This window comes from Pleurodeles waltl, chromosome 8, assembly GCF_031143425.1.
Source record: "Pleurodeles waltl isolate 20211129_DDA chromosome 8, aPleWal1.hap1.20221129, whole genome shotgun sequence".
NCBI lineage: Eukaryota > Metazoa > Chordata > Amphibia > Caudata > Salamandridae > Pleurodeles > Pleurodeles waltl.
Window position 1 is genome coordinate 805,480,752 of NC_090447.1, and position 12,163 is coordinate 805,492,914.

General features: G+C 44.5%; 1 protein-coding gene across 1 annotated transcript in view; it reads left to right on the forward strand.

The window, feature by feature from the left end:
- NALCN (sodium leak channel, non-selective) overlaps positions 1 to 12,163 on the forward strand; it is a 2,264,872-nt gene that overhangs the window by 400,882 nt on the left and 1,851,827 nt on the right. The window contains exon 5 of the mRNA XM_069205064.1: positions 3,608 to 3,736. Coding sequence (XP_069061165.1) covers positions 3,608 to 3,736 — 129 coding nt within the window. The remainder of the gene's footprint in view (positions 1 to 3,607; positions 3,737 to 12,163) is intronic.

Sequence of the window (12,163 nt, forward strand, 5' to 3'; positions counted from 1 at the left end):
CTTGCAACCTTTACACTGGTTGTCAATTTCTGCTTAGATTTCTCAAAGGCATCCCTTCCGCCCTACTTCGATTTTGTAAAGGGCTCTCTACGTCATATATTTTTCTCTTTTTGTCAGTGATCTAACACTTTTTCTGAAGAAACTCTTGAGCTATGTTATTCTGCATTTTCTGCTTTCTATTGAGCAAGTCTTTTGTTAATTCTGCTATTTATGCTTCCTTTTGTTAATTCTGCTATTTTCGCTATCGAATGAAATGTAATGGTTTTATTTCCTAGAACAAGCCTCTGCGCTAGCTTTGATACATTTCTGAGAACCTAATAATAATAGAAAACAAATGGATACCTGTTGGTTCTTGGAATGATTTTCCTATTGACTGTATCAATGTAGCACTCATGCTGGTAAGACAATTCTAGTTGAGTAAGTACTTCAGGAGAGTTTTGCCATAGCAGTAGTTTCAATGTCATTATATTTGGCACTGGAAGCCAGCACAGACACGTCAGAATGCGTTTAAATGATTTCCCAAGGTTCGCTGTTTTGAACTACGTATTGTCGGATGATGCGGTTTTGGAAAATAAATAAGCATATAAACCGTATCCTGTCATAGTCAACCTATCCTCCAGGTGTTTTGTCATAGTTTTGAAAAGATAGATTTCAGAAAGGAAGCTTAAAAAATAAAACACCAATTTATGTACTCCTTTTTAAAGTTTCTCTGCCTATAATTGCAATGGCTTCCAATACAGCCGCCATTTTTTAATTAATATTTTCAATATTATTGACACAATCATTTTTTTCGTTTTTCCTGTTTCAGCACATATGAGCAATCTTTCAAAGGCCCCACCAACGATTAGAATAGCTCCCACAGGGTTTTGGCTTGTGTATTTTTTAAGTCTCTGTACTTATTGAAGCCATGTGAGACTTTGTACTAGAAACACCACACAAAGCAGCGAAGGACAGGGACGTAGGTCAGTGTCACAAGTGTTGGGTGCTCACGTAAGGAAGTGGTTATTGCTAGGTAATGACAATAATTGCGCAATGCTTCCATGCACTGTTTACAGCCTTGTTTGTACATCCTACGTATTTACACTGATCAGACCGTAGGAAAGTGGACAGCAGAATGTGCTTATATAATATGGAGGCCATATGGAAATATCTGTGCTTTGAGTCAATCAATGGAGAGAGGAGTTTTCCCAAAGATCAGAAAAATGTGTGTTCCATTAGAGGGAACCTAGAAAGCTAAATGACCTGAACCTCAATGTGGGTCAGATAGGTTTTGGGGCAGCTGCGGTTTCTGTCTGTGTACAAAAAGCAAGCAGGGATGTAGTAGATGGGAGTCAGCTATTTATCGGGGATAGGTGGTATTTATGCATTTAAACGGTATTGTTAGTATTTTATATAGACCTTGTGTTTGGCTGACAACCACATACCATGGTCATGATAGGAGGAGCTAAGGGAGGGTGCTCAGGATTGTCGTGGCACAATGTAGCACTTTGCCCAGCATAGAAAAGGAGTGGATGGGAAAGCAAAGTTGAAAACCAGTGCTATTGTCAAGATTACTTAGGACTAATGTAGTGATCACTGCCTTAGCGTTATAAAAAGGGATATTTGGGCCCGAATGTGCGAACGTTAGACATGCATATAGCTTGTGTTTTACTTCAATGGCATAGTGGGCAAAAAGTAAAAGATTGGAATGTGTCCCGAGTAATAATCAGTGGCTTAATTAAATTCAAACAGCTTACACCTGCCTTTTTTCTAGTATTCCCACCCACACTCCATTACATTACATCTATGATAGGCCTAACTGAACTGTACGTTTTACTGGCACTATTCCTATTAAGTATTTTAATTCTGTCACAACTCTTGTATTTATGGTTTTCTGGGTAACAGGGTTCTACCTTCTTCAAATTGAATATCAGAGAAGCATCAGCATCTAAAGCTGAGAAATTCTGAACCAAGTTTTAGTTCGCAGAAAGACATCTTTCAAGGATTGCCATCTGCTTTGAAGTATGATTTAAAAAGTGGGCATTGCTTGGAGCCTTTGTGTAAACCAGCACATCCTACTTGAGTCATAGTCCGATGTAGGACAAGTGTAAGTGTTGGGCATTGGCTTTGTACTGTATGTAGTGCTGAAATGCTTACTTCCAACATTGTATGCGTGGTTATGAAGTTACCAATTTAAATGTGATTTCAAGACGCAGTCAACGACTGAATGATCACAGTTTAGTGCTCACTTTTATGTACACAGAACTTAAATTCAATTTTTGTAATGAACATTTTTCCATACTGAGTTTGTTCCAAAGGGAAATATACCTTTCAAGGGTTACTTGACAATGCATTGTAAACAGTGTACACATGGGAGTCAACTACTGATCTGCTACTGATCATTAAAAGCATTGTTAGCTCTGGCATATAGACAGCTTCTAACTGCCTGTTGTCGATTCCTATTGTGTCAAAAGTTAATCTTAAACAGGGCTTTGGATCAGCTCTCTACTTACACTGTTTAGTGTTTTTGTCAATCTCATTAGCTTTAAATTTGAACCTCCACCGAGCCAGCTCAATTGTTGGATCCACTCCTCCCTGCTCCCCGTTGCTCCCACCGCTCAGCTTCAGTTTGCTGCTAGGTTGCTCCTTTCCTATTAAAGGACACTTTTTGTAAACTTTTTATATATTTTTTAATTTGACGGCCAAGGATGGCCACATGCCTTCTTGGAATGGTAAATTAAAGAAAAACAATGGAGCCTCAGCATCAAGATGGTTACGTGCATGTGTGGTGATGCATCCACACATACCTGCCGTGCTAATGTCTCAGCATCTGCAATAGCCATAAGTTGAACAATTTCAGCAAAAAAAGTTGGCAAAAACAAAAGGCGAAACCTGTTGGCTTTAAGAATACTTTTTGTTGGAGAATCTGCCTTCCTCTGAATAAAACATCTGATAGTTTTTTTTAAGCTGGCCCAGTATGGAATCCACACAACAACAGGATCCTGAACCATCCATGCATATACTATGACTAAAACATACAAATGCTTCGAAACCATAAGAACTTGGATGAGTGATATCACACATTCAAATAGCCTGAAAATAAGTTGTTCTTTAAATGTATATGTTGGCGATGAATGATTTAGAAACCTCATCATTGTACATCGATGACAAGTGTGAAAAAGCTCCAAGTTTGTTTTAAGTCCAGGCCTTTTATTTGAGAATTAGTGAGTTTGGGACTTATAGTCAGGAGTTGCTTCCTTTGAATCGATTATACTAACACACCCTGTAATGGTGGGAAAATTCCACCACTGTAAACAGGAGGTTCTGTCGATTCCGAAACAGATAGCAGCCCTAGCAAAATATTTAATCATAAAATATCCTTCATTCTGCTCTAGGTTACGTTAGTTGAAGTAGTCTGATATCCGCCAAAACTGGAGAGCTTGAAACACATCAGAATTTCGAAACAAATACAATTAAAATGAATATGAGAAATGTGATTTTAACAATGTCTTTTTTATTACTTGAAAGCTACAATTGTTTTCGAACCTTGGTTAGTCAGCTGGCTACTAAATTAGCTGAATTGAATGGAAAGCCAGCCGAAACCTTATATTCTTATTTATTTTTTTAGGCGTTCTGGGGAGCAAATATGGAGTGTATCCATTTTCTTGCTGTTTTTTCTACTTTTGTACGGAATCCTCGGAGTGCAGATGTTTGGAACCTTTACATATCACTGTGTTACAAATGATACACAAGAAGGGTAAGTTTAACTACGTTATCTGTGAATCTATATCAAAAACACCAGATAAGGTATTGACATTCATAGATGCTATGGTAAGGCTAACTGATCACCTTTCAGTCGGGGAATGTTGTATTTTAAAAAGGTGAAAACTTTACGCATCCAGTCCTAACCTTCTAAAACGATAACATTGTGAAAACTACTGCCACAGTATGTTCTTTATTACGATAGATATTTGCCATTTGTTGCCACATAATTAAGCCAAGCTTGTAACATAATTTGGGTCCACTGTTGCTGCATAATTCTTGTTGCCATGGCTGTAAGAAACCAAAATAAAAATGAAGAATACCACAGAAGAACAAACTCAGCAGGGAAGTCACATTACATGCAAGAGCTCTTCGGGCTATGAGCTGATGACCTGCTATTCTTGAACATTAAAAGAGATTTCAGCATTCAAGATCAAGGTCTAAAATTGAAATGGATAGCATCTTTCCTTTCAAATCCATAGCTGTCATGTCAGTTTTCTTAGGTGTGATATTTCTGTGTTTTCAGGTTGCTTATATGTGACATTGTAATGCCATATGAGTGATATTTTGAGTGACACTATTGTGAACAATAATATCAGTCATATCCTTAAAATTAGATTCGTTTCAAAAGTTACCTCTTTTGTGTAAAAATGGTCTGAAAACTCACTAAGAATACCAAAGATGGAGTGTGTATACTTGGTAACGTCCATGAAATATAGGTCAGAATTACACATTCCAACGCAACTGACGAGTGTCACCGCTGATCAGCCTCACATGGGTGCACTGTCACATGGGGACACTGCTGTGCTGAAACTACTCTATAAATTCACTGCTCGGGAAAAAAAACTCACTCTAGAGACTTCAGTTTGCTAGCAGTGTGTCTGCCACATGGTGGTGCTGAATGTTAAGCAGCACTGCAGGACACACCTCCATTCCGCTCTTAGGACCTCATTTACGAGGCCCTAGCGCTACCAGAGCATCACTTTTATCGACGCTCAGGTGGCGCTGTGCAGTCCACCATATCTACAAGGTGACGTTAAACCACTTTTCCTGGCTTAACACGGCCTTGAAGGTATGGGCCGCCCAACGCAGCTTTCTGCGGCTAAGGGGCATGGAATGGGGTTGCCGTGGGCGTACCCACGCAACACCCATTGCTTTTTCAACTTGCTTCAGATTTATGAGAAATCATAAACCTGAGGCAGCGACAAAAACTAATGCCTCTCCAGTGGTGTGTTAGAGTGGCACAACGAAGAGAAATACTTTTATTTCTCCTAGTTTTTTTCTCTTTCTGTGTGTGCTGCACTTTGCACATTAAAGATAGTTTTGTGCAGGAAGGTGTCCCCCGCAATGCAGCCATCCTTGCTCTATGGCACAAGGGTGGCTGCTTTGGCGCTAGGCATCTAATTAAGCACCAGCACAGTGTGAAACACAGGGATGCGCTGTATTCTTTTAACTATGGCACATCCATGCATTTTGGAAATGACTCAGCTTGGCACACCAAGATTGCGTGTGGCACCGTGCTGCACCAATTCCTTGTATAAGAGGCCCTTAGCATATACAAGTAGCTGTCAGTGCCCGTGCTCATAGCAGTGCCTGCTCAGATGGTGCACTCTGAAGCAGGGAGAAACCTGTGAGTGTCACTACCAGTGATTATCATCCCAGGCCAGAGCTGTGCAACACCACCCTGTCTGAGTGGGTGCAGGAAGAGACAACGTCCCAGACTTGCCCATTCCTAAACAACCATGTGGCCCAATAAGAGCATCTTGGCTGCCAGATCAGGGTTTATAAGCCAGATCGATATGTCAAGGAGGAGATGAGGAGGGCCCGGAGGTAGTCACCTCTGTTACAGTGCAAACATGTGCACCGCAGTGCTAGACAATCATTAAATTAAATAAGCTGGACCCATGATGAGATTGCTTGGCATTCATAGCAAGCAGTCACTTCTCCTCATCCTGAACTCAGCTCATACTGTGAATGCCTCACACCTTAACTGAGTTGAACCACCACTCCAAGAGCTGCATCCCCTTATTTTGCCTAATGGGGGAGCTAGCTTAATATGCATGACAAAGCAGTGTGGTGATATAGACAATAGCACTAAAACACGTTACACTAGTCCACAATGCGTAGAACTTGGCAGGGCTGCAAATGGGTAGTGTTCACCTCTTTAGGTTTGAAAAAGTAACTTGTGTCCTGCCTTTGTGCTCTGCCCTGTGCATCATTTTCTTGGATAAATGCTCCACACCCCTGAATGAATTAATTATGGACTTTGGTATTACATTTTATAAGCATGCCACCATAGCCATCACATTTTATGAAATGTGTGTTATCAGTTAAAAGAATGGCAACAAATATGCTGAAGTGAACACTGGGAAACAGGGGCCTTGGTGGGAGATGACCCGCATGTCTGGCCATTTAGTAGGCAGGTTGTGCCATCCCTGTGGCATTCATTAACTGAGGAGCCTTGTTGAAATCAGATCTGTTTCTAGACCCCCAAATTCTGGCAGAAGAAAATTCCTGCTAATTGCTCCTCAAATTACTCAGCTATATAAATACTTTTTGTAGCTAAAAGCAGAGACTCAGTGAATTGCTGGCACTTCACTTCTTACTCTGACTATGCTGACTCTACTTTGAACTACCAAAGACCGTAAAGAGTCCTTTCTAAGAGTCTATATATGGACACTTACTGGATGATCTTTGTTAGAATTGACAACCTTGGTGTGGCCTCCCCTGTCGTTTTTGCACCTGCTTCCCATGTTTTGACTGTGTGCTGGTCTCTGTTTATGCTGTTTGTGGTACTCTGGGCACTTTACCACTGCTGATCAGTGCTAAAGTGCAAGTGCTCCTGCGTGATGTGTATGTGTAATTGGCTTTTCCATATTTGGCATATTTGATTTACTAGTAAGTCCCTAGTAAAGTGCATTAGATGTGTCCAGGGCCTGTAAATCAAATGCTACAAGTGGGCCTGCAGCACTAGTTGAGCCACTCACATTAGTAGCCCGGTAATCATGGCTCAGACTGCCACTGCAGTGTCTGTGTGTGCAGTTTTAAACTGCCAATTCGAATTGGCAAGTGTTCCCACGTGCCAGGCCTAAACCTTCCCTTTTTGTACATGTAAGGTACCCCTAAGGTAGGCCCTATGTAGCCTCAGGGGCAGGGTGCAGTGCATGTTAAAGGTGGGACATGTACTGATGTGTATTACATGTCCTAACAGTGAAATACTGATAAATTCAGTTTTCACTGTTGCAAGGCCTATCTCTATTATAGTTTAACCTGGGTGCTGCCTTTTAATATCCTTAAAGTTCAGTTTCCCTTTGAGAGCAGATAGAAATATGGAGTTTGGGGTCTCTGAACTCACAGTTGAAAACAACTTCTGTTAGTGAAGTTGGCTTTTAGATTGTTAGTTTGAAAATGCCACTTTTAGAAAGTAGGTATTTTCTTGCTTACACCATTCTGTGACTCTGCCTGTTTGTAGATTCCCTGTCTGGGTCAGACTGACAGTTGTGCTGTTTGTGAATCTCCTCGGACAGTGACACAAAGGGAAATGGGGTGTAGCCTGGGTGTCCTGATGAGCCATCTGAGCTGGAATGGAGGGAGGAGTGGCCCCCTGATGTGTGTCTGGGGCCTGACCTGGGCAAGGCAGGATCATGTAAACATCAGAGACTCCCCTTTGAAGTTTTGAATTCTTCAAAGGCAGAAAGGGGTAATAGTATTGGACCCAAAACCCCAGACTTTAGATCACTTCTGGGACCAAGTGGAACCTCTGCCAAGAATAAGAGCTGAAGAGCTGAGGAGAAGTACTGTCCCTGCCTGTGTCTGTAATTTGTTGGGCTATCCTGCAGTTGCTGTTTCTGCCCGTGAAAGGGGACAAAGACTGGACTTTGTTGTGCATTCCTTGCAAGGGACTGAGCTTGCCTCCTGTTTTGAAGTCTCAGGGCCATTAAGGACTTCCTCTGCCAGCACCTGGACTTTCTGATGAGACTCCTGCCCTGCCAAATGGTGCCCTATCCGGTCCCTGTCCCTTGAAAGGTGAAGTTGGCAGAACACAAGCTGAAATACACACACAGACCGCTGTGCAGAGAAATTTTTGATGCACCATCTGCAAAGAGGCTGATAAACCACACGCCACCTGCTTTGTGGCTAAAATCGTCGCTTTGCTGCTGGAAAAGCGACGCAACACCCGCATGCGGCTGCTGATAACGCAAACCCCACGCAGCACAGTTTTCTAACACTTTGCGACTGAATTTCTCACACATCGTCCCTGCGCATCAAACTCATTGTGAATCGGCTCGGATCTGAGGTGCCCTGTCCAGAAATCAACACATCGCTCTCTTGCGAGGGAGAAAAACGAGGCATCGCCGACCTAACCGGAGAAGAAATGACGCACGGCCTCACTTGTGAGGAAAGAATCGAAGTATTGCTGACTTTTCTGACGCATGCTCACCCATGCGGCTTTCTTTTTTACGCAATCCAGGTACTTTGTGTAAACTTTATATTTTCATTGTTTCTATGGAGTAAGACTCTTATTCTTTTAAAAATCCATATCTTGACTTGTGTATGTTGTATTTTTGTCATTTTGGTCCTGTTTGATTTAGATAAATATTGACTATTTTTCTAAACTAGTGTGGTGTCCATTTTTGTAGTGTTTTCACTGTATTATTGTGTGTGTTGGCACAAATACTTAGCACATTGCTTCTGGGATAAGCCTGACTGCTTGTGCCAAGCTACCAAGGGGGCAAGCGGGGTTATCTAAGTGTGTTTCTCCATTGCCTTGACTAGAGTGAGGGCCCCTGCTTGGACAGAGTGCAAACGGACTGGCAACAGGAGACTCCATTTCTAACATTGGTAGCAGCGATGGGTTTGTATTTGTATTTGTACTTGACATACAGTGACTAAGGGCCAGATATAGGTACAAAAAAATTTGCGACTCGCAATTTGCGTGTCGCTAACTGGAATGCAGGTAGAAATTGCGCGGACAAATTGCGACTCGCACCCGGAGTCGCACCGCAGATAGCGAGTCCGCTGTTTGCGAGGTCGCTTTTTGCGACCGCGCAAAAAACGGACTAGCAATTTGCGAGTGGGTGTCGCAAATTGCGACTGTGCTGAAAATTGAAAGCAGGTGCTGCAGAACACTCCAGTAACTACTCCAGAACACTCAGGAAAACAAGTCCTGGCACATGATGATGACATCACAGCCAGGAAGTTTACAAATACACCTGGGAGGAGGGAGGACCACACCCTTTTTAACTGCAGCATAGCAAACAGAGCACCAGCAACAATGGCTGACACTCCCAGGAAGAGAAAGCTCAAGTTTGCAGAGAAGGAGCTGGAGGTGCTCACAGATGAGTGCAGTCAGCGCCATGATGAGATTTTTGGGAAGGCAGCACTCAATGTGCCAGACTCTGCCAAAAAACGAATTTGGCAGGAAATCCAGGAGAAGGTAAACTCCCTGGGGGTCAGCCACAAGAGTGTGGATTAACTAAAGAAGAGGTGGTACGACCTCCGCTCCCGGACCAAGGAGAGGGTGGCAGAAAGGCTCCGGGAGATGAGAGGCACAGGAGGGGTACCATCTACCATACCACCACCCACACCCCTGGAGGAAAAGGTGGAGGAGACCCTGGAGCCGGAGCCTGTAACTGGATTTGGAGAACTGGACACCTCTGAGCCCGGACCATCAACCGGTGAGTACCATGTGATATGCCTGTACCCCCATCAATGCCATACCTCCAACCACCATGTACACAGGGGCATGCACAACCAAGATAGCTCCATTTCAGAGTAGGAAACACCAGCATGATGCATTCTGGGCAATGTAGTCAAGTAGACAGTTAATAGGCAATTGTTTATTAGGAAGTTTTTAACTGATAGTAGACACTGACAGTGTGTTCCCTATGTCCCACAGGTCTCCCACAAGACACCCCCACTAGCCAAAGCAGCCAGGTGCCAATGGTCAGCCAGCCCCAAGAGGAGACAACAGGAGCAGCCACAACTCCCACATGCACCACCAACACCATCCCCTCTCTGGCAACACCCGTTGCAACAGTGGTCTTGGAGCCTGCACCAGTTACAAGCCAGAGTGACACCTCAGACATCACAGGGCCTCCACCGCTGCGCAGGCGACGCAGGATGAGGAGAGCAGGGCAGCAGGTAGAGTCAGGGCTTCCATCCACAACACCGACGGAGGCCCAACTGCTACGGGGTCAGCGCCTGCAAAATCAACAGTTAGGGCGTATTAGTGGGGTTCTGCAGCGCTTCGAGAGGAACCATGCCAACAGAATGCAGCAGGTTCATGCACAACTAGAGGTCATTGGGAACAACACAGGTGACCTAGCCCTGTCAATGCGCGAACTGGTGGCTGGACTGCTAACGCAGAGTGAGGGTGCGTGGCGCAGGGACCGCCTGCTGCCCCAAAGGCTGGGCAGGATGGCCTCCTCTATTGTCAAACTGGCAGTGAACACAACTGGGCTGTCAAGGAGAACAGTCAGCCTCCAGGTTGACATGGGCCACTTTGCGGGTGATGTGGCACGGGGTCTGGGCCGGATCACCCATGCAATAGACCTCATGGAGGCACGGCAGGTGTCCAGGGGTACAGGGGACACCCCACAAGACAGTGAGGAGGGCTCCACTGTCAGCAGTGTCTCTGCTGGTGACACCAGGGTGCTACGGAGTGGGAGTACAAGGCCGAGCACTGCTGAGCAACCTGGTACCAGCCAGGCTGGCCGAGCCCGCCGTAGGCTATGAACTAACCACTGTCCCTGATGTTGGGGCACATGATGGCAATGTGTCCCATGCCAGGTGGACTTTTTGAAGTCCCTGAACAGTTTTTCCTTGTATATAGTTTGGTTTTTGCACATAATAAATAATTTGTTCGTTACACTTAACACATGGAGTGTTTGTACAATTGGTGAGTATGGTAGAAGTTGGCACGTACCTTCCAAAGTATTGGGTTGCACTGTGTTCCCGTCTCAGTCTGCCTTGATTTGCGATGCTCCTATCCCCATGATGGTGATGTGGTTGCTCTTGCTCTTCATCCTCAGAATCTGGGTCTGCAGGGGTGAGAGGTAGCCCACGTTGGGTGGCAATGTTGTGCAGGATAGCGCATGCCACAACTATTTTGAATGCCATTATGGGGGTATACTGGAGGGCACCCCCACTTCGGTGGAGGCATCTGAACCGTGCTTTCAGCAATCTGAAGGTTCTTTCAATCAAGTTCCTGGTCCTCTTATGTGCACTGTTGTATCGCCTCTCACATTCATTGCTGGGTGTTAAGTAAGGAGTCAGTATCCATGGCCGTAGTGCATATGCACTGTCACCTGTTGGGCACAAAACGTACACTGTTAGCAAGTCATGGTTGGTTTGCACATTGGTCTGTGTGCATGTCTACAAGGTGTATGCAGCTCTGCCTAGGAGGTATCCGTCTCCAAACTCCCCACGTTCCAGGCGTTGGTGTATCCCACTGTGTCTAAAAATGTAGGAGTCATGAGTACTGCCTGGAAATTTAGCAACCATGTCAGTGATGACATAATGGGCGTCACATACCACCTGAATATTGAGTGAGTGGGTACACTTTCTATTGCGGAACAGATATTCCAGGTTTGCAGGAGGACATATATCTGAATATGTATCCCATCTAAACACCCTATGACATGGGGAAAGTTGGCAATCCGGTAAAAGTCCAACTTGGTGCTGTTAATTTCTGCCTCTTTCCTGGGTAGGTATATGTATCGGGACTTGTGTGTGAGTATGGCATCTAGGAATGCCCTGAAGAACCTTGATAGTGCACTTTGGGATACCCCACCTGCCACAGCAATGACCCCCTGATAGCTCCCCGAGGCCAAGAGGTACAGTGAGCATAGCACTTGCACATGCGTAGGGATGGCGCAGCCGCGCACAGTCTGGCGTTCTAGCTGTGGTTTGAGTAAATCTATTAAATCTAGTATAGCTGCGCTGCTAAGTCTATATTTATCATAGATTTCCTCCTCAGTTTGCTGGAAAATAGACTGCCTTGTTCTGTAAATATTCTCCTGTCTCTGGCTCCTCCTCCTCCTCTGCTGGGCTGCGTGGGCTCTCCTCTTCACTGCTATCAGGTATATCTCCGCCATCTTGAGTAACCCAGATGCCTTCTGGGTCTCCTTTTATACTTTGGTAATGGTTACCACCTGCTCTGAGTTAGTGGTAAATTGGACATGAAAACAGGGCTTTTTGCAACTAGTCGCAATTTGCGAGTTGCAATTGCATATGGTTAGTGACTTGCAAATTGCGACTTCCTATTAGCGGGTCGCAAAATGGGGTCGCAAATTTTGCGAGTCGGTAACAGCTCGCATCACATTTTGCTTGTCGGAAATGGGATTTTTGCATCCCATTTCCGATTTTGCGGAGTCGCAAATAGCGATTCGGGCCATTTGCGACTCGCAAAGGTTTGCTA